The sequence below is a fragment of the Balaenoptera musculus genome, chromosome 4 (assembly GCF_009873245.2).
Source record: "Balaenoptera musculus isolate JJ_BM4_2016_0621 chromosome 4, mBalMus1.pri.v3, whole genome shotgun sequence".
Lineage (NCBI taxonomy): Eukaryota > Metazoa > Chordata > Mammalia > Artiodactyla > Balaenopteridae > Balaenoptera > Balaenoptera musculus.
Window position 1 is genome coordinate 61,205,312 of NC_045788.1, and position 23,758 is coordinate 61,229,069.

The 23,758-nt window shown below is 38.9% G+C and overlaps 1 protein-coding gene across 6 annotated transcripts in view; it reads left to right on the top strand.

Moving 5' to 3' along the window:
- Positions 1 to 8,268, top strand: part of KLHL24 (kelch like family member 24) — a 40,891-nt gene extending 32,623 nt beyond the window's left edge. For all 6 annotated transcript variants that reach the window (XM_036850078.1, XM_036850076.1, XM_036850073.1 and 3 more), the window contains one exon: positions 3,164 to 8,268. In XM_036850078.1, the coding sequence (XP_036705973.1) occupies positions 3,164 to 3,364 (201 nt within the window). In that variant the 3' untranslated portion in view covers positions 3,365 to 8,268. The remainder of the gene's footprint in view (positions 1 to 3,163) is intronic.
- The last annotated feature ends 15,490 nt before the right edge of the window (positions 8,269 to 23,758 follow it).

The following is a 23,758-nucleotide window of genomic DNA, read 5'->3' on the forward strand; positions in this document are numbered from 1 at the left end:
AATCCATCATATCAGTTCTGTGTCCTCAGGAGTTTCTCCTATTCTTTTCCATTCCTGTGGTTCCTGCTTTTGTTCAGGTTCTCATCAGTTCTTACCTAAACTAAAACAGTATTTTCTAAGTAGTGTTCCTTTCTCTAGTGTCTTGCTTTTCTAACCCATTTTACCACCAGTGATTTTCCAGCAGATCTAATTACGTCTCTTCTCTGGAAATGTACTGAATAAAATCTGAAAGCTTCCCCGCTTCGTTCTCGGTCTTCTGTTGTCTGACGTCTGCTTGCCTTTTCAGCTTCACTTTCTTCACCTTTACCCAAATTACATTAAGTATCTGTTGCTTGCGTTTGCTATCCAGACAGTATGTGCTCTTGCCTCGATTCATGTTGTCCTCTTAGCCTTTAATGCCCTTTCCACCTTCTCTATTTGTAATTCTACTCATCTTTCAAGAACCACTTCACAGTTACAACAAACTGAGGTTGCCCTCTTCAGAATTAATCTCTTGTTTTTCTGATCTGTCACTACACTTACCACCTCTATTATGCAAGTGATAAATTTCCTTATAGTTATAAATGTTCATTTCTATACTGGAATTCAGTCTTCTTAAGGATACTGTGTTTTCTGATTCATCTCATGTATCTTGCATTGATTGCTGCTCGGTAAATTTTTTTTTTTTTTTTTTAATTTTTTTTTGGCTGCTTTGGGTCTTCATTGCTGTACTCGGGCTTTCTCTAGTTGCAGAGAGCAGGGACCAGTCTTCGTTGCGGTGTGCGGGTTTCTCATTGTGGTGGCTTCTCCTGTTGCAGAGCACAGGCTGTAGGCACGCAGGCTTCAGTAGTTGTGGCATGCGAGCTCAGTAGTTGTGACTCACAGGCTCTAGAGCACAGGCTCAGTAGTTGTGGCACACAGGCTTAGTTGCTCCCCGGCACGTGGGATCTTCCCGGACCGGGGCTTGAACCCGTGTCCCCTGCATTGGCAGGCGGATTCTTAACCACTGTGCCACCAGGGAAGTCCTGCCTACCCTTTTTTTTTAAACTTTGGGTTTATTTATTTATTTATTTATGGCTGTGTTGGGTCTTCGTTTCTGTGCGAGGGCTTTCTCTAGTTGTGGCAAGCGGGGGCCACTCTTCATCGCGGTGCGCGGGCCTCTCACTAGCGCGGCCTCTCTTGTTGCGGAGCACAGGCTCTAGAGCGCAGGCTCAGTAATTGTGGCTCACGGGCCTAGTTGCTCCACGGCATGTGGGATCTTCCCAGACCAGGGCTCGAACCCGTGTCCCCTGCATTGGCAGGCAGACTCTCAACCACTGCACCACCAGGGAAGCCCCTGCCTACCCTTTTAATACTAATCAAATGAAAAACGATAAATCAACTGTAATTTCATGGTAGACAGCTATTTGAGTCAAAGGTTGTGGGTTTTTTAAATGCTTAGAATGTTGAATGACAAAAAAAGAACTGAAAAAATGAGCTCTTTTTTTCCAGTCCTAATGGACCCAGCCTTTTTCTCTGTTTTTACCTCGCCATTTCCATGCCTTTTGACTTCGCATAATTCCTAAATTCCACAACTTGCTATTTTAAACATATTTTGCTTTTTAACTTTCATCAGGAACATATTTTTTTTTTACCCTTCTTCAGCAGACTAGGTATTTAAAATGTCGTTAAAGTTTAGAATAATAATTGAAAAGAAATCTGATTCTTTTTCTTTATTGTTGGCATTTTAACATTTAAGCATTAAGCATTATAAAAAATAATAATTAAGGAGAGGGGTATATCTTACAATATTAAGATTGTGTTTCATTTAAGTCATGAAAAATAACATTAAAACTTCATGTATTAATGAATTATTTTTCTTACTAGCTGCCATTACTCTTGAGACTCTCATAGAGTGAAATATAAACTATGCAAGTAATTTCCTGATATGAATGAATATCTGTTCTGAAGGTTGCTTGCTTCATTTAATTCTGAGCACTATTTATGAAATGATGTTAATAACAAGATCCTATAATAATGTAGTTTAAGAATCATCATCAAAGTGACTGTAAAGTTCAGTAGGGCAAGCCAGCTTGTACTTGAAAACTAAGGATGTTGTTTTTTATTGTGTTCAGAACTTTCAGAATTTATAGAAAGAGCTCATTGTGCTTTGGATGGAAAATGTTATAGTCTGGCACATAATTGGTACAGTTCATGGGTGGTATTCTACATAAAAGTTTGTCATTCACTGATGATAATGGGCCCCAAGTCAATATGGGTGTATATAAACTCTAATGCAGGCATTTAAAATACTCACTAATTCTTCTAGACCCAAAGATACTATCCTCTATTATAGAAATCCGCCAAGATTTAATTTTTTCTACAAGAGTGAAATTTATGTATAGCAAATCCGATCAAGTAAAAATGTTTATTGTACTCACTGGTAGAACCCATCTCATTGTTGGTTATGTGGAAACAGGATAATAATATGCAATAACTTTCTGAATTAAAGTGAAATTTAAATGGAAGAATAATTGACCTGCAGCATAACCAGATTCATGCAATAGTGAGACAATTTTAGTGTAATTTCTTTCTTTGAAGAATCACTCTTATCCTTGCCAAGAGTATTTGTTTTATATAGTAATTGTATTATTGACAGAGAAGAGTAAAATTTAGCTAAGAGTCTCATTGCATGGAAAGTTAACTATAAAATGTTATCCGGGGAGTTTCTGTGCCCCATCCAAGGCCCCTAATAACAGTGCTTCTTTAATTTGGTTATAACTCTCATTCATTCATTCAACTTGTGGGTAATCCCATATAATGAATAATGTTCCTACCCCTTGATCATGTAATAGCCACTTTCTATAATGAAGGACCTTCCTGTAATAGGAGAAGCAACTCTTCAAGGATGTTTTTGTTCAACTACCATTAAGTTAACTAAAACCCTTCTCTCAGTCTACCACCCCCACTTCACCACCCATATCTTGACCCCAATTAGTGACATATATTCTATCTTAACACTCCCTTCACCCATGCAAATTTACCTAGTATTCACACATAGAGCAGGAGTTGGGCAAAAGGGAGCTTATTATTTCATGTCTCCTTTTTTGACTGTGTTAAAGCATGTCTTATTTTACTTTTCAGTTTGCTACCAAATCCCTTACCGTCAACAGTTAATTTTTTTTTTTTTAATTTGGTTGAACAGGAAAACTGTGGTATGTCTGTATGTAATGGTAAAATATATATCCTGGGTGGAAGACGGGAAAATGGAGAAGCCACAGACACTATTCTCTGTTATGATCCTGCAACAAGTATCATCACAGGGGTAGCTGCAATGCCCAGGCCAGTGTCCTATCATGGATGTGTGACTATTCATAGATACAATGAGAAATGCTTTAAGCTCTAAAACCAGGATACCTCACCCAAGAAGCCACAGCAATCCAAGATGAGAGGTTTTAAAAACTCCAGAGTGGGAACTTGACATATCTCCTTTTTGCAATATGCACAGAAAAGTAAAAATAATAATTGTCGTGCCTTTCTCCCCAAAATATCAATCTTTCAAACTGTAATAAAGCCTTTTCTGTAATTGGGAAAAAAAAATTTGTTGTTGTTGAAGGTAATAGTGGTCTTTGCTTGGGCTTTGAGAGTGTACCTTTGTGAGTATTTGTAAGAAACCTATGTGGAGTAGGAAATAATGTCTGCCTGCATACCTTTTAGGAATTTGTGAATGGTCTCTTCATTTATGTATGTTTATCTGCAAGACTGTATATTCCTTATTTTGTCACATATATGTGTGTGTGTATGTGTATATATATATATATATATACACATACACACACACATATATATATATAAAATTGCATGGCAAGTTTTCATTTAGTTTGACTCATATAATGCTTAGAATACTTAGAATCATTCTAAGGTGGAAAAACCAGTTTTAAAAATCTTTGTCACTAAAAAATACATCCAAATTGATTAATTTTATTGTGGGTTTTTTTCTGTAATTGATAAAAATGTAGTGACAACAATCTGAGTATCATAAAATACTGAGTTATTATGACTTCATTCTTAGAATTATTTTCTTATATTAAAGGTATTTTGGGAGGAGGAGATACAAAAGCAAGTGCCCCTAAAATGGAGATTAAAATTACATGTTAGTTCCTAAGAAAAAATCATCTAAGACCGTTGAAGGGAAAATGACCCACTGTGGCTCTCAAAAGTATTTATATATCATCTCTAAATCCTCTAAGGGATGCGCCTTTTCTTGAACATGGCAGAAGAGTTGAAATCCACTTTGCAATATTATCTTGTGAAAAACAGGGACAGATTTTCTCCTTAGCCCAGTAGGGTTTGACCTCATTACTATGGTGCTTTGGGTGAGGACCTCTTCCTGGTTATCCTACTTTCTTGTGAACAGCTAAAAATCCTGGGAGTCTCTACTGTTAAGCTGCCCTTAAAGGATAAAGCAGGGACCACCTGTCTCAGTGGGTCCATATTTCTTTTAAAATTAGCTATTTGAAGAAACTAACAGCAGTAGTTGCAGTCTTCTAAGATAAATCTTTCATTTGGTACCCATTGTGTAAAATATTGATCAATATTCTTAAGCTTCTCTACATCAAATTGCCTTTGTCTAGATGTTTCAACTCCAGTTTATAAAGCTCACTGGTTTTCAGAGAAGAGTGTAAAACTTTTTCTAAGGCAAATGGAATGGCAGGAACCATAGCGTAAGTGACTATTGATATTCCTGGGTGGACAGATATAATTTAAAACATTTTAGGGATGTTCAGGTAGCCTGCTGTATTGCCACTTCCCCAGGCACTATTGTTGTCTCACATCATAATTATATACTCCTTGCCATAGGAGAAATAATGCAAATATGTGATTATAGTGTCACCAGATTTCTGTTAAAACCAAGGTAGTAATCAAAAACCTAACATTGATAAACTACTCTTTCTTTCTCATTTTAGAATGATGCAAAGATTTCAAATAACCCTATACAGCATCAACTTTTAAGGCCTAGCTGGAATCTGAATTCTGAGGAAAACTCTAAAAAACTTAACAAATCTTTAAGGAATTTTTATTTTTCAGATCATAATTTGAAATGATGTATACCTTTTTGTGATAATTATCAAAGCAATTCAGAAACCAGTTTTCTACCATTTTAGTTGAAAGACAATAGTAGATACAATTGGGATACTTGTTTTAATTTTAGAGTAAACTTCTGCTTCTGCATCATACCTTTTGTAGATAATGGAACCTATGTAGTTCAGAAATTCTTTGGGGTACATGAGAAAAGTGTTTTGTAAATGCTGAGAATTATACAAGTGATACTTGTTATTTTCATGTGTATTTGTAAGATCATGCCCATCCATAGACACTTCACACAAAGAAGACTTTCTCAACATAACCTGTATTTTAGTACTTTTGTCTATTATAAAAGTATTAACTATTTACTTGTATTTTGTTATACATTTATTTTTAATGTTCAGGTGTCTGTTGTAGTAAATTTGAAATGAAATCCTATAGAACAGAATTTGTTTAAACATGGACCTCATGCCAATATTGTTTAATTTTTTTCTCTACATAATTTAAGTAGGCCACCAAGAACTTAGCTTGAATCCTATGAAATTAAAGTAACAATTTTTAAAGTTACCCAACTGATACTTTAATTTTCTTTAATTATTTATCTTCCTTTACTGATTTTTGATAAATAATGATGTTAGCATTGGTAAAGTAATAAAGAATTTTAGGGTATAATTAGTATATCAAAAGGGATTTATCGACCAGAATGGTGTCAGATTATATTCATACTGTCATCACATAGTTGACAGATTTTCTTTTGGTGGGTGATGCTCGTATAAGCCTTTGGGTTAGTATGTATGTATATATTCAATGCATGTGTGTATATATGTAGATAGATGGTATGCTCATCTACACACATACATACAGACATCAAGAATTTTATCGGTTTCTGATGATCAGAAAAAGGCACATAAAGTAAAAATTAGTTGACCTTGTTAAATTAGTTGACCTTATTCAATTCCAGAACTATATTTTTTTAATTTGGGCATTTCTAGAATACTTTGTTACATATGAAAGTACATGATGAATATTAGTATGATGTCTCATATACAGTCAGAATCTATGTAATGCATACAGTTTTACAAGATCAGAAAACAAATTGACGGGAGATACAAGTTTGCTAAACCTAGCCATTGATATACCTCAGTGGGGAAGGAATTCAAAAGTATTTTTTGTAGGTCAACAGAAATGTACAGTTTTTTCTCCATGAACTTTTAATCATTTTTCATGTGTTCCTATATGTGAGTGAGCTGTAAAGTGGTCTAATTTTTACAACAAAAAGGCCTTCTTCCTTTTCTACTCTAATCTTCCCACTGACTTTACTGCACAGGTATGAAATGGTAGCCTATTGTATCTTCAGTAACCTTTTTTTTCCCTAGATGACTGAAATATAGGTATTTACTCCATTTAAACCAGGTGTTAAGAAAAAAATGATGTAAATACTCAGGGAGGGTATTAACTTGTCATTTTTGCCTAATTGGAGTGTTTAAAGTGCCATATCTAAGTAACTTTCAGTTCATGATTCTAGAGTAAATTCAGTTTGGTAAAGGGGCTTCACACATGGCGGTGGTTAAACATTCATTTTTTTATATTTAGAAAGATGAAAATGTTTTGTGGACTGATAACATTTTCTCTTAGTGAATATGAATTGTTTATGTATCTCTACTGTCATACCCTTTTTGAAATGAAACTCAGGAAAAGACAAAGGTTCAATTATACTACTTTTGTCAGTGTACAAACCAGGTGCGTTTTTTTTTTTTTTTTTTCCTGTTGTCTGGATATGGCAATAGATTTTTAACAAAAAAATGCTGTGAGAACCCATACATGAAAAGAGAGGGTTGAATCGTCAGTGTGTGCCTTTTGTTTCTTGAGATTTATATGTGGAAAAGACATCTTCTACTCCAGACTGTATTTTCAAAGAGAAGAGATTGCTGTTTATGTGGTGCCAAGTGATAAGATAACGTCTCTTAAAGGCTTCCTGTGGACTGCCTTTATTTTCCTAAACTCAAGACACCAGTTAACCTCAACATAATTTTGGCCTTTCTTAGAATTTCTTGTGCATTATATTGAAAACCAGGTTTACATAACCTCACCCCATTATTCCTTTTAGTTAAATAAATTCACCATACCAAGAAACCAGAATGGGGCAATTTGGTTGGCCTTTAAGGCAGTAGGTTTGACTAGCTAGCTATACTTACTGTCACATCTAATGCTAGTCATCAGAAACCGCTTGAGCCAGGAGTGTGAATTGATAATTCCAGAGACAGTTTCAACATACTTCAGACTTTTTAAAAATGTTTTTTATGAATGTTTTACATTTGTGTGATTGCCTTAGATATTAAATTTTTGTAGTGCTAAAGATCATCATTAAAAAATGTTTTGAATACCAGTAGTTATAATTTATTTTATATATTGTCCCAAAGAAAAGAATTTGTTTTAATGTTTTCAAAATAACTGCATCTGAATTTATGTGCCTTAAGTTCTCTAGTGCTATTTCAACTTTTTTTTTCAATCTAAATAAAGCTTACCTTAGGTAAGTTTCATACTTGTTTCCTGTAGAGTAAATTTCCCTTCTTGAATTTTTTAATGAGCACCAGCTTTGTGGTTGCTTGGCAGAAAGAAAATGTTAAGAAAGGTTGTTGGGTGTTTGGAGTTTTATTATATTGGGGGACTTCTTTTGTTTGATGCCAAGGTGCTTTTTAAGATATTAAGAGAAATATATCTTACGTCGATTAAACCCTTGTAAACATCATTTGCAATATCTGCATCTAAAGTCAAAAAAGTAAATCTACTTATTTTTGTTTCATTCTTATGTACTGTTTTTTTGTTTGTTTGTTTGTTTTGTTTTTTCCTCTACAGGCTCTTTCATTTATCTTTCCTGAAAAAGTTCTTAGTCTTTTCTTCCCCAACACCCCTCCCCATGGTTTCTTAATTTAAATCTTGTTGAGAGTTTCTGGAGCTATCTAAGACAACACAATTATAGAGTTGAAGAAAAGCATAATGTGCTTTACAGCTTGTACAGACCTGTGGCAGCCAAGTGTCTTTTGCTTTCAGATGCTCCAGAGTCTTCAACAGTGGGGGAAAAAAAAAAAAAAGCTTTGTATTTCTTTGTTTTCAATTTAGTTGCAGCACACTAATACTTATTATATGTCTTGTTTAAATATACTTTGTGCATAGTTGTCTTTAATTTTTAAAAAGTATCTAATAAAAAATGTCTTTTAACCATTATTACTTGACTATGGTTGTATTAAATTTTATTTACCAAAAACTCGTTGTTTTGTCTTACCTTAAATATATTCAAGTGGTTGTTTGAAAAAGGAGTGGGGGAAATTACAAATTAATATACGTATTTACTAGTGTGTTCACAAAGTAACTAGAAGGCTAAACAAAAACCTAAAAACATTGGTGTGTATGAGGAAATGGTGGCTTAGGGACAAGTAAAAAGGCAACTTCACTGCATACTCCTGTAGAATTGTGTGTAACTATATATGAATATGCATGTAATCAATTTTTTAGTGTGAACCACATGGAAGTGTTACTATTCAGAATTTTTTTTATTATGATTTTAATTTTTAATTATGGAAGTGATCCATAACATTTGCACTGTAGTGTTCTTTTGATTTGGCTCTCAAAAATACCCTTATAGTAATATCAAGAGTAAAGAACTTAAGAAATTTTATTGCAGGTGTCGAAGAGGGCACACTGTTTACTGCAAAGGCAATGTCTGATTTTACATTAGCAAAAGTAAAATCTTGAAAAGAGATGTTACAGAAGCACAAGCAATGCTTAGCTTGTTATGCTTAGTTTTTATATTGTGCCATCAAAATAAAATGGCAAGTTAGAGTGTGTCTTAAATAATAAATGTTAAAGCTGTTTTCATTTCACTTAATTCCCCTGTAGCCACACCTGGAAAGTGGATAGGCTTCATCGGATCTGATTCCAACCTGTGCTCTGCCATAAAGCCATTTAACCTCTCTGAGCCATACTTTCCTTATTCTAGGAAATGCGGTCATAATACTCACTTTACAGGCTTGTTGGATAATGGGATGTATGTTGAAGAGTGAACAGAGTTCTGGCACAGAAGAGGAGAATATAAATGTTGATTCCTTTTCTATGCATTTTGTCTTCAGGACAAAAATGCAGTATGCAAAGTCAGGGAAGGAGTTGAAAGAATTAAAAGCATTTGTTAGCTTATATTTGGAAAACCATGGGCAATGGGTAGAGAATAGAAGCCTCTCATAATTTAAATTTTCTCTTCAAAAAATAACCTGTACTCTTAACAGAATGAGGGGGGAAAATGGGCTAAACCTGCCTTCTGCCTCTCTGCTATTCATTAACTGTTAATGGAGACTGAGAAAATCAAAAGGCATGATTTCCTCCTAATTATGTTGGGGTCTTTTATATTTTTTATATGATGTTTTGACATCTTTGGGGGACCTTGCTGGCTGGGAAGAGACTGCTCCTCCCAGGACTGGCTAATTCCTAGAGGCGGTAAACAGCTAGTCAGTGAGCCCAGCTTTCATATATAAACCAACCAATCGCCTGTCCAAAACTCCAGCCGCCTCCTTTAACTCTCACACACCAAACCAACGTTTCCCGTGCCCTAAATCACCCTAGGGCCAGGTACCAGACTGCTAAGAACCACCCCTTGTGTCACCAAACCAGCTGGGATTATTCAAACTAGCCAACCCTAAACTGGTTACCCTGCTATGCCTTGACTTACCCATGGAAACCCCAGTAAAGGCTCTGTCCTATGCTTCCCCCTCATTTCTTTCTGCCCCCTGACTGACGCTGGTGCTTCCCCTGTGGCCCTGTGTGACACACTGTGCCTCTTGTTTCTAGGAGAACTGTGAGTGATACTACACTTTTCTTTCAATGGCACTGACTGCTCCATGTTATCACCCAGTCACCTTTATAAATTAAGACTCAAAAGTCACATGTTCATTTTTATGTTTGAATAGCATGTTCAGCACAGAGGTGCTTAATGTTTTAGTGAATAAAACCACCAATTCTGTTTTTTATACAAGAGCCTGTATAGACCTTAAAACAGGATTTTTGAGTCATAGTTTGATAAACATAATCATCAATACATGTGTAGTACAACCAAAGTGCCAATCGGTCCAAAGAGTCAAGGCTTTGAATACTCTCATCTTTTTATTTAGAGAAAAACACGGTTGTGTGATAAAGGAGGAAAGAGGATTTTTAAAAGATCATATTTACTTGCTTAACACACTCCTACTGAGATGTGATGGATGATACCAAAGACAGTAAGGCTTTATAGGAATTCAGTGTCTGCAGGTGAGTAAACATTCGAGGAGGTGAAACAAAACAGAAAGCAACACTCCAAGAAGCTTTCTAGCATGGTGTGACAGCTATGGAAATGGGCCTGACTAGCCTCCAACCACAGGGAGCATAATTGACCAAATGATGCCCCAGCTGCTGGCTTTGAAATCCATCTTGCATTTGTGCTGAGCCCACACCTCCTACCAGCTGCTTTCAGCCAATGACTTGTAACAGGGATACTAAGGCACACATGTTCCTTCTGATGGTGGATTTGGGCTCCAGGACTCCCCTTCTGCTTTGTCCAACCTTCATTAGACTACATGGCAATGTAAGATGCTTCTATCCAACCTTCTTTCCCTCTCTCCTTCACTTGCTTCTGGGGTCTAATGGCTCTCCCAGCCTTCTCTCTCTCTCTCTCTCTCCCTCCCTCCCTCCACGTTTTCCCTCACAGGGCATTTTCTTGCATGTTTTTATTAAAATCCTTGCACATTTGATCTCATCTTAGCATCTGCTTCTCACAGGACTAGCATACGTGGCAAGTGGGAAAAAAATCCCTTGGGAATCATTGCCTTAATGATAAAGTTAGCACTGTGGAGTGATCCACTAAACCTGGTTTTCTGATAAGTCCTAGTTGTTACACTTAGACTAGGCTTGGTGGCAACATAATGTGAAAATAGGTTTTGAAGTCAGAGCTGTATTCAAATGCCAGCTTTAACATTTACTGCTTGTGTGTCTTTGGGTAAGATGCTCAAGCTTTCTGGGGCTGCAGTTTCCCCTCTTCCTACTTAGGCTTGTTGTGAGGATTAAATTAGAATATAAAAGCATGTAATGTCTCAGCAAGCAGCCCTCCCCTGATTGCTATGTATTTCCTCACTTGACAAAGCTTCTGGAGGGCAGGGCCTGTTTTATTAGATTAATTCCACAGCATCTTACCCAGTGCTTGGCAGCAACGGGAAAGAAGAGACCAAAGCCCAGTACTTGGCAGTGGTGCTTAATCAGGAATGGTAGTTCTTAACAGCTGAGAGATTCATTCGTTTATGTATTCATTTATTTATTTGACAAATACTGGCGTCCTTCATGTGGATCAGACAGAATGCTTCCTCTGGGATTACAGTAATGAATGTGACAGTTCCTGTTCTCAAAGTTTATAGAATGATGGGAGAAGCAGACATATGAATAAATTCTATATATAGTATGATAGAGGAACTTATAGGATTCCAGGGACTGAGAACTGTGTAAATGGGAATAAAGAATCAGCACTTTCTAGAGTAAAGAGATTGTATGGTCTCTTCTTTCTTTCTTTTTTTTTTTTTAACATCTTTATTGGAGTATGATTGCTTTACAATGGTGTGTCAGTTTCTGCTTTATAACAAAGTGAATCAGTTATACATATGTTCCCATATCTCTCCCCTCTTGTGTCTCCCTCTCTTCTTTCTAATTGCTGCCAAGAACTGGGTAAGATGCTGTGGGATTAATAAGACAGGCCCTGCCCTCCAGAGCTTTCTGTCAAGTGAGGAAATACATAGCAATCAGGGAAGGGCTGCTTACTGAGACATGGAAATAACATTACACTAATGTCCTAGTCTGCTGCATTTTCCGCTTCTCAACTTGTGATTTCCATATACCTACCATTCATAAAATTGTTTGTTAGCAAATTTTGACCTCTGACATAGTCTTACTCTTTAATTTTGATTTCTGCCATTATCCTGGGTCATTTAAGCATATAGGACCCATCCCTTTGCTCTAGCCTCACATTGTTTTGACCTCTAGTCAACAGACCTTCACTCCCACTCACTCCAAGTAACACAGAAGGCCATTCCTCGGATCATTTCATCACCCAGAATTATTCTTCCTATGAAACCTTAAACTCCAAAGCCTTTCTGTCTTTTGCCACAGCCTTCCTTTCCTTCCATCTCTCTCATTCTGTGATTTTCCTTGTGAGCTTATCTAGATCTTCAGTCTTCTAACACCTCTTCCTGCAGGCCCCTGGGTTACCCATTATCCCTTCCCAGCCTGCATTCCATCATCACAATGTCATTCCAGCACTCACCAGCACTCAAAATTTGCTCACCCCTTTGATTTCCCATTCCGCTTATTCTCCTACTGCCTCCATGTGTATCATCCCAATGGTTGGCCTTCTCTGCTCCTACTCCCAAGCTATTGAACACAGGTAGAGAAGATCAGCTAATTTACACCTCTAAAATTGTGTGATCTCCAACTTCAATTGGGCAAGATACTCTTGGCAAGACTTCAACTCACTCGCCACTCTCCTGGCGTACTCCACTCTCTTAGCAGTTGATCTTGCTTTCTCCTTCAGAGACTTAAAGGACATGAAATAGAATCTCTCCTCCTATACTTCTTTCCTATCCTCTCTCTTCTTCAGGATTTAGGTGTCCCTCCTCCACCTGAACTCTGAATCCCACTCTACCAGCATCTTAGGGACTTCCCGCTACATCCTTCTCTGATTTTCAACCTCTCTATGAGCACTTTCCCATAGCATTTAAACATACTCTAGCCTCTCCCATCTTTAAAATCCTTTCTGCAGCCCCAAGTTCCTTTCTGGCTCTACCCTCTTTTTTAAAAGTCTCTCCTTTGCCTCACTTCTTCATACACCGCAATCTGGCTCACATACTCACACCACTACAGAAATCACATTTGCCAAGAGCTCCAATTACATCTTTGTTGTTAAATTCTAAGTCCCTATCTTACTTAACAAATTTGATGCTCCTGATGACATTTTCCTGTCTTGTCTATAGCCATACTTTTCCTTTTCCTTTTCCTTCTCTTCCATGGGCTCTTCCTCTGCCTCTGCCCTAAATCCTCAATCATCAGGCTTTCTTCTTACCCTGCAGATAATTATCCTGGGTAATTTTATCCACCGCTATGGTCCCAGTTATGACTATATTTGATGGATCCTAAGTCTAAGTGTTCAGATAAGATACTTATATCCAAATGTCTTCTAGAAATTTCTGTATGAGTCCTTAATATGGGACTACTAGAACCTGAAACTCAAAAGCAGCTTTTCCCAAAAAGGTTCATCTTGTATTTTCCTTTCTGGTTAATAGCAACAAAATTGACTGAAACCTAAGAGTAATTTTTCCTATTATTCAATCATGCATTCAAATATTGAGTCCATACCTTGTGCCAGGAGCTCTTCCTCTTTATATCTAAATCAATCTATCTGTCTGTCTATCCATCCATCTAACTTTCCATCCTCCCTACCAATGCCTTAGTTCAGGCCTTCATTATCTCTATGGAAGAGCCTTCTAAGTGGTTTGCCTAAGATCAAAATTCCTTGTTGGCATGTGACTGAAACAACACTATCTGAATAGGAAATTTATTGGAAGGTAGCAGAGGCTCACAGAGTTGATGAGGCAGCCAAGTATCCTACCTAGAAAATAGGCATAAACTGGGGCAGCTCTAGAGAGCTATGAAGCAGGACACACACAATTATCTTTAAGCAAAAATAATCTGGATAGAACATCCCTACCCATCCACCATGCTAATAAATTTATCTTTACCTCACTGACTCCTTGATTGAAATCTGTGGTGGAAACACTCAGCTGACACCAGTTCATGTAACTGACTGGCTGCTAAGGGCTAGTGGAGAGAGAGAGAGAGAAAAAAAAGATCTGAATTCCTTAGGGAGAGGGAAGCTTTGTTTCTTGTCAAAATCAATACAATATGGAATTCCCCAAATCTTGGGTGGGGTGGGGGAGAGAGGAGGAACGCTTCCTGGGCTTACCCATCTCTGTGCCTTGGTTTCCTTCTCCTGGAATGCCTGGCCTCCAGCTATCTCCCCTACATTCTCTGAAAGAGCTAGGATTCATTTCCTCAGGGGAGCTTCCGTGATCACCCTCTTCCCATCCTGTAACCAAGCAGAGCCCTATGGGGCCTTCCCAGAACAGGATCCCCTCCCTCATATCCTTCACCTGCCTTTTGTCTATAGATAAACTTTAGTCAAAGAATAAATTTAATCAGAGAAGTGAGAAAATGCAGAAAGGAACACAGTCAAGTAAGACAAAATAATAGTTTAGCCGTTAAACAAAGTCAAGGACCTTTGGTTCCTTCTCAAGGGCTATGGATAATATTCTGAGCCATGTCCTCTGAGCTGTTTTGCAGATACTGAAACCCCCACCAGGTGGAAGAAGTTAACAGTATGCTGCCCACAACACGTAGACCCTAGACCAGTTGGAAACGGGTTGATGATGTTGACTTCTGATCATCACCACCAACCAATCAGAAGAACGTCCAGGAGCTGATCACACACCTCACCCTATCTTTAAAAACCTTTTCCTGAAACCATTTGGGGAATTCTAGTCTTTCAAGCACTAGCTGCCCTGGACTCCTTGCTTGGCCCTGCAATGAACGCTGTACTAGCCTTCACCACAACCAGGTGTCAGTAGAGTGGCTTTACTGCGTGCAGGCAAGTGGACCCAAGTTTGGTTTGGTAATAAGCCCAGTCTGAGTTAGATGGGCTCTTGTGTGCCCCCATTACCTCCTTGATATACCTCTGTGAGAGTACTTTACTGTTTACTTGACTCTTTACCTCCCTCTCCCAGATTATGGACTCTTCAAAATTAGAAACCATCTCTTATTTGGTGAGGTCCAAGAATCTAGCCAAGAATCCAGCCCAGAGGAGAGGACCAGCTGGGGTAAGATGCCTTAGTAGGTAGTTTTGGAAAGCCCAAGGTCACTTGAAAGTGAAAGGAGAGAGAAAGTGGCTAGAATGTAGAGTGCCAATGACAAATGGCCTGTTTTGAATTTGCCTAGAACTGAAAAATTTCATCAATATGTGTTAAATCATATTTTTAATGATTTCCTGGCATCTTACATAACAGTGACTTTCCCTGATCTTATCATTAGCTTTTGGGTTTCTGTCTAAATCTAGGTTCAGCAATAACCCTCTCCTTGCTTCTGAGTCCAGATCAAATGCTACCTCATCTATGATGCCTTTCCTGATTCCCCAAACGGATTTATTTTTCACTCCTTGAGGGCAAGGACCAAGTCTGTCTTGTTAACCTAACTCTATCCCAAGGACCAGCCAAAGTGCCTGGCACAGAGTAGGTAATGAATATTTATTTGACTGATTATCACTATGGGAGGCAGAAGGGATATGTTGAAAAATAGAGGGATGGGGAAGTTATAAAGCCTCCAAATTTCTTTAGTGATTCCTGGTTTTGTTCACACCTACTGCTTCTCTCTTGTTCGCTAACTGGAAGTCCTGATGGGTTGTTACCCAATCTTTTGTTCCTGACTTACTCTGCTACTGCTATCCCTAACCCCACCCCTACCCCTACCTCCACATCTGCTATGATCTCATTTTTTATCAAAAGTATATAAATTACTTCTGGAATAGTGGTGTGAAGAGTTTCACAGACCCCCACCTCAGCAAAACAACTGTAATTGGTGAAAATTATTTTAAAAATAACAACATTTAAAGTCTCTAGAAATTATCCTAAAGGCGTATAATAAGTAAAGAAACATTTATTCAAGAAAACCTGCTGAAACTTAGTAAGAACAGAGTCTGTAGCACTTAAGCCACTATGCACGCTCTACCTCACTTTCCCTCCCAACTCAATATGACAGAAGCTACACTCCAAGTGGATGTGGTCAAGAAGATGGGGCTCCCCTGCTCCCAGGCAAAGAGGTCTCCGTGGGAGGGGCAGGCCACCAGCATTTCGCATCCCCCCACGGCTCCATGTTGCCTAGGCTAATTTCCAGGTGAGTATCGCTGAGAGGTAGGCACCCTTCCTCCAGCCAGCCCCTACTTGGATGGCAGAAGTTCCACACCGAAAAAGGCAGGTCAAGAAGACCAGAGCCTATGACCCCAGCATAGCACCCTGCTTGTAAAGCTGACTGACTTTATTTCTAACAGAGTGTGGAGATGTTCAAACTGTCCACCACAATAGTGGTAGACAGTTAAGAGAAGGCTGGTAGCTCCAAGAGATCAACAAACACAGGCCAGCTAGTTTACCAGTGAGAACTAGGGAAAGAAACCGCTAAGAAGACCCCTCCTAGGATCAGAATAAATCTCAAAGACTGGCCTCAAAAACTAACCCTGCAAAGGAGTCAAAATTAAATTGAACTTTATAAAAGTTTAAAACTTCCGTGCTTCAAAGGATACCATTGAGAAACTGAAAAGACAATCCACAGAATGGGAGAAAATATTTGCAAATCATATTATCTGTTAAGGGACTTGTATCTAGAATATGTAGTGTACTAGTTTCCTGAGACTGCCATAACAAAGTATCACAGGCTGGGTGGCTTAAACAACAGAAATTTATTGCTTCACAGTTTTGGAAGATTTAAGTCTGAGATCAAGGTATCTCGATTTCTTCTGGGGACTGCGAGGAAGAAAATGTTCCATGCCGCTCATCTAGTTTCTTGGTATTTTCTGTCAATCTCTGGCATTCCTTAGCTTCTGCTACATCACCCTGTTCTCTGCCTTCATCTTCACATGATGTTCTACTTGTATGCATGTCTCTCTGTGTCCAAATTTTCCCCTTTTTATAAGGACACCCACCATATTAGATTAACCCCACCATAAAACCTCATTTTAACTTGGTTACATCTGTAAAGACTCTATCTCCAAATAAAGTCATATTCTGAGGTATCGAGGGCAAGGACTCCAACATATCTTTTGGAGGAGACACATTCAACCCACAACATATAGAGAACTCTTACCACTCAATAAAATAAAATAAAAAAACCCAATTTCAAAATGGGCAAAAGATCAGAGTAGACATTTCTTCAAAGGAGATATACAAATGGCCAATAAGCAAAGATGCTCAATATCATTAGTTATTAGGGAAATGCAAATCAAAACCACAATGAGCTACCACTTCATACCCACTAAAATGACTATAATAAAAAAGACAGGCTTTGGGGTTTTTTGTTTTTTAGTTTAAATAAATTGAATTTTTAAAAAAGACAGATAACAACAAATGTTGACAAGGATGTAGGAAAAATGGAATCCTCATACACTGCTGCTGAGTATTTAAAATGGTACAGCCACCTTGGAAAACAGTCTTGCTGCTCCTCAGAGAGTGAAACATAGAGTTATCGCATAACCCAGCTCCTAGGTGAGTACCCAAGAGAAATAAAAACGTATATCCACGCCAAAACTTAAACAGTGCTTATAACAGCATTATTTGTAACAGCCAAAAGGTGGAAGCAACTCAGAAGTCTATCAACTGATGAATGGATAAATAAAAAGTGGAATTTTATTCATCAATAAAAAGGAAAAGAGAACTGATACATGCTACAGCATGACTGAATTTTAAAAGCATTATGCTAAGTGGAAGAAGCCAGTCACAAAAGGCCACCTATTGTACAATTCCATTCATATGAAACACCCAGAATGGGCAAATCTATAGAGACAGAGGTTGGTTGGTGGTTGCCTAGAGATGGAGGGTCTGGGGGAAATGGGGAGTGACTGCTAATTGGCATGTAGTTTGTTTTGGGGTAGTGATTGTGCAATTCTGTGAATATATTTACTACAAACCATTGAATTGTATACTTTGAGTTAATTATATGATTTATGAATTATATCTCAATAAAGCTGCTATATTTTTAAAATTTGTATAAACTCTTTCAGGAACCTCATCCTACCCAAAGTTGCTATTAGAACTGTAGTTGACAGTGAGAAAGAACAAAGGTTCTTCCTTGTTTCCAGTGCAGTTTTCTTCCTTGATTTCTAGAGACAATAGGACTTTGCCCCGCTCAGCATCTCCTTACATGGATAGGGAGCCGACTTATGGATAGATAATTACAATACTGTGTGTGAAGACCAGTAATAGGCAGATGATGGGTATAGTACGGAGAGCAAGCACAGATTTTTGAAGCCTGACGGCCCTGGGTTTGAATCCCAGCTCTGCTACTACCAGCCTCTGTTTCCTCTTTTTAAATCGTGGACAATAATAACGAGCCATGGGAATGCTGGAGGAACTAAAGGAAATACTGTCATCAGAGCATCTATCACAATGTCTATCACAAGGCCCTGCACAGCAGTGCTTCTCACACTTCAGCTGGCGTGGGACTCATCTGGGGATCCTGTTAAATTGCAGATTCTGATTCAGTAGGTCTGGGGTGGAGCCTGAAACTCTGCTTTTCTAACAAGCTCCCAGGTGATGGCCCTAGTGTTGGTTGAGGAGCACCGGTTAAGTAGCAAGACTCTACAGTACCCTGTGTATGAAGTGCCAAAAGAGTGTAGAGGAGGAAGCAGTCAATTAATTCTTCAGAAGGGAAGCCAGAGCTGGACTTTCCTTGAAGAACTGGTAGGGAGTTTGCCAGGAATGAGAAGGGGGATGTGCATTCCAGACAAGGGGAAGAGAATGATTGAGACCTTGACATAAGAGTGGCAGGTGACCTCAGAAATAACTTACGGGGACTTCCCTGGTGGTCCAGTTGTTAAGACTCCATGTTTCCACTGCAGGGGGAAAGGGTTCGATCCCCGGTCGGGGAACTAAGATCCTGCATGCTGTGCGGCCAAAAAAAAACCCAAAAAAACTTATGGAACGTGGTGAGCAGCGGCCAGAAACTGGGAAGGTAGGTTGTAAATGATTTAAACCTGACGTTAAAGAGTTTTAATTTTAGCCTAGGCCAGTGGTTCTCAAAATGTGGTCCCTGATCAGCACCATCCTCAAACTTGTTAGGAATATACATTTTAGGACCCACCCCAGACCTACTGAATCAGAAACTCTGGAGGAGTGGCCCAGCAATCTATGTTTAAACGAGTCCTTAAGGTAATGCGGATGCACAGTAAAATTTGAGAATTACCCCTAGGTAATGGGGCCAGGGCACTGAGGTGTTTTAAATAGTAGAGTGAAGTGATCAGATGTGTTCTAGAAAGTTGACCCCAGCGGTTGAAACACACTAGATGGGGAGAGTAGGAAGGCAGCACAACCAATTCGGAGGAGAAGGTAGAAGTCCAGGTGGAGAGGGTGGGCACCTGGACCAGGGCAATGGTGAGGGAATAAAGGAGAGAGAGCTGACCTAAGAAGAATTTAAGAGATGGATTCAGTAACACCTGGAGACTAACTGGATGTGACCTGTGAAGGTAAACAAGGAGTGGATGATTCCAAAGTTTCCATCTCAGATAACTGAGTGGGTGGTGAAACTAATCAAACTAGTAAGAGAAAGGAGAAAAGTAAGCCTTGGATGGGGAAAAAATGAGTTTAATTATGGATAGGCTGAATTTGCTTCAGGGCCATACAAAGGGAAATGTCTTAAATGCACTTGAAAATAATGGTCCAGGTTCAGGTTGGAGACCCAAATTCATGATCTAGATTTGGAACTTGTTGGTATGTAAGGGGCAGTTGAAGCTGTGCCCATGGAGAAAATTATTCAAGAAATGAGAACAGAACAAGGATAGAAGCCACAGAAATCTCAGTATTCAGGCATAGGCAGAGAAAGAGGAGCTGGGGGTGGAGACTGAGAAAGAGCTATCTGAGAAGTTGAGAACAGGAAAGAAGCACATTGAAGAAATCTCGTGTGTCATAAAGGAATGTGGTTGGCTGAAAATAACCGAAAGTCTGGCCACAAGTTGTTTAAACAAACAAATGATGTTTTTCTTACATAGCAAGTTGGCAGTCCAGGCCTGGTACCATCATAAAAGACCCAGGCTCCAGCTTTCTTTCTGTCCCGTTTTTAAGGTGTTGGCTTGAAACTCCATGGTTGAAAGATGGCTGCCGTAATTTCAGGCATCACATCCAAACTCAAGGCAGGAAGAAGGGGACAGAGAGGCTGACGCAGGACTAGCTACAACTCTCCCCTTTCTTTGGGAGTCTCTCTTTTTATTCATTGAACTTGCGGTTTCATCTTCTTGGCTACAACTGAGTCACATGGTCACTCCTGGCTTCAAGGGAGGGTAGGAAATTGAGTGTTTAACTTTCTGGCTTCTATAGAAGAAGGCAAGGGAGAAAGGGTTGGGAGTGGATATGACATCTGCCAAGCTGTCGTGTATGCCACATCTAAAAGGAGAGTTCCAAGGAGAGAGACACGGTGACGAAGGGGGGCAAGGAGAGGCACAGCTTCTCAGCCCTATGCTGTTGCATAAATAAATCTTTTACACAAAATATAAATGTCAACACCGTACAACCAGTATAAAATTGAGTCAAAAAATAAAACAAAACAAAAAACAGCTTTCCCAGCTATCATTCCCAATATTATGATTCTTTTTTTTTTTTAACTTTACAACAGACTGCCTGCATTTTGGGCTATGAAGATCCAAACTCGTTCTATACACAAACTCTGACTACTGAAATTCTCCAGTTGGTGTTATCTATAGTGAATAGAATACAAAGCAGCTCAGAAAACTCTCTGACAGTTTCCCCTCCTTTTGTTCCTTTTATAATGTGAACAATTCTTCTCTAGGCACATTTATGACTGTTCTGACATTATCTGCTGCTCAGCTGGGGACACCAAACCTGGATGAGTTTACTCTGAACATATGAATAAGGCATTTTGTAAGCATAGGAGGAGAAACATAATGGCCATATAAAGTATAATAGTTTAGAGATGTTTGGAGAATAAAAGTTATTATGCAGGTGGTATGTTTCACTGCCAAGGTCAATTTATAGAAGATTACTCTTCCCAGCTAAAATCCCCTGTTCACTTGCATTGGAAGAATCCGCGATCTGACTACAGGGGCAACATCCCACAATCTGCCATTGGGTGCCCCATGGTAAAGGCCAAATAAGCCTCCCAATATCAGGGTCAACAGGAAAGCACTCTGGGCAGTAACTGATTTTCGAAACCTGATGTATATGCAATATTATTTGTTTTGGCTTCATCTAGGCCACCAGAGGCCTCTTATTATATTTGGGAATGAGGGCTGTTTACAGCCAGGACTATACCTCTTGACTGAGGGCATTTGCGGAGCATTTCTAGAACAGATGAGCCATAAAATAGGAAGCCAGGAAAAGATCATGATAAAAGCCACCAGAGGATAATATAAGTAAATACCATCAAGAAAACTAAAGTATATAAAAAATTCTGTCAACAAATTAATAAACTTAGCACTAGTGTCATTATTTATCTTTAATAACAGAGAGCTGTAGTGTAGAAAACCAATTTAAAAACAATAAACAATAAATGAAAATATCACAGTATTGTATTAACTAGACACCTAACAGCTGATGAAAAGATATAAGGAAATGTAACCAAATTAAAATCAGAAGTCTTCAGTCTTTAAAGCTTGACCCAGAAGTTTAAGCAGGACTACTTTTGTACATTCCCCTTTTTACATTGTCTAGATTCCACCACAATCAAATCATATTACAGCTGAAGTTGTATGTTTATGTTAACTTTACAAGTAATTTTCAGATATTTTTAGACTGTTCCCAGAGATGACTTCTTTTTTTTTTTTAAACAACTTTATTGAGATACATGCTTTTGCTATGAACATTCCTGTACAAATTCAGTGTGGACATATGCTTTCATTTCTCCTGGGTATTTGCCTAGGAGTGTAACTGCAGGGACACATGATAACTCTGTGTTTAACATTTTGAGACACTGCCAAGCTGTTTGCCAAAGCAGCTGCACCCTTTTACATTCGCATCAGCAATGTATGAGAGTTCCAAGTTCTCCTCATCTTCATTTTCATATGAAACAAATACAGAGAACCCAACCACTTCCAACCATAGGAAGTTTCCTTTCAGGGCAAATACCCTTTTTTTTTTTTCACACCAATGAAAATGTTTTGCATCATCTTCCCCATTCGCCAAGTCTGCATTTGTGGTGACTGCCCAGTCCACACAGAGGAGACGCACAATGCATGGTTTCTTTGTGGGTTAGGATGGGGTCCAGTAAGATCTTCAAGGGCGGGATATAGTTTTGTTAACATCCAAAAAGGCCAACCAGACGTTTGGTTTCTTGTTTGGACCTGGTTGTGGACAATCGTTTATTTTTAACAACCCGAGTGTAATTCCCAGGCACCAACGACTTTAACAGTTTGCTTGGCACTGTACGTGTGAGGTTCTCATTTTAGAAGTCTAATTAGTGACTGCATCCTGGGAGGGGAACCTCATGACCACAAGGGCTCCAGGGGTCCCTGTCAATCTTAGGAAGGGTGGTTGGTCTTCCCAGGGTGGAGGCCAGGAGGATACTTCCAGCCTGGGGATCTCTGGGGCAGAGCTTAGCCAAATTGTCCATCTGAGCCAGATTCCCCTCCCACTCTCAGACAGAGCCTGAGCCTCACCACCCTTCCCAGGCTTTCCTTGGTTATCTGATTGCTGCTTTCAGTCTGCCCCATCCCTCCCCTCCAGGGGAGCCCTGCGAGAAGCCGGGGGATGCAGCTCCCGGAGTGAGCCTCCCTTCCAAATACCAGCTCCTTCTCCTGGGTCAGTGCCGTCATTCCTAGAACCTTCTTGACTAACTTTAATAATTGTTGCTTTTCCTTTCATTAATACTGTACATTTAACACTCACCCCCACCTCCCTCCTCTCACACTTTTACTAAGGAAGGGACTGGTGAGCGATCGAAGCCACCCCACCCTCTCTTCCAGTTGAGAGACTGTAAGACCCCAAACTGACATAAACCGTATTTTTTTCCCCCAAGACTTGAAACTAAGTTTAAGCATACTGTCAACGTCTCCCAAGACCTCAGTCTCAGATCAACCTTATCTAAATAAAACTGTCTGAAATTGAAAAGTTAGTTATTTAACATTTTGTTGCCTTCGCTCTGTGTCATTTTCATCTTTTATACTCGGGAATGATAGATCCCAAGTATATATCAGAAGCGTGATTGTTTCAGAAGCACAGAAACATAGTTATGAGTTTCTCATACATATTTAACCTAAATACTAACCTGTTTTTATCAATTCTATCTGACCAGATAACATACAAACAGAAATTTCACTAATAAATAATTTTAAAATTCTTACCCATGGAAGTTAGATGCCTTTAATATTTTTAATATTCTACTTGGTACAGATAAATAATTCTCCAATATCAGAAAACAGAAGTGCAAATAAAACAATAAATGGCAACTGATGTTCAGACTGGGATTGGGTTTTGGGGGGACAGGAAAACAATAGGAAGTGGTGGGACCATGCCCTGCAGGCAATAGGGCTTTTCTAAATGGGATTGCAGCTTCCCAGCTGCACCCAAGGTGTCTAAGCCCTCAGACCCTGGTGCCAGATAGCCTGGGTCTGCAACCCAGCTCTGCCGCTTCTTAGCTGTCTGATAAGTTACTCAACCTTTCTGTGCTTCAGTTTTCTCTTCCTTAAAGTATGAACCATAAAAATCAAGTTGTTACTTAGATTAAATTTGTGAAGTGGCTGGAACACTGCCCAGTTCATAGTGTTAGCTAGTATCTAATTATAGCAATGTGGGTCCAGGTTACCACAGCTTGATTTTTCTTTTTTGTTTTTTTAAATTTTATTTATTTATTTATTTATTTTTGGCTGCGTTGGGTCTTTGTTGCTGCGCAC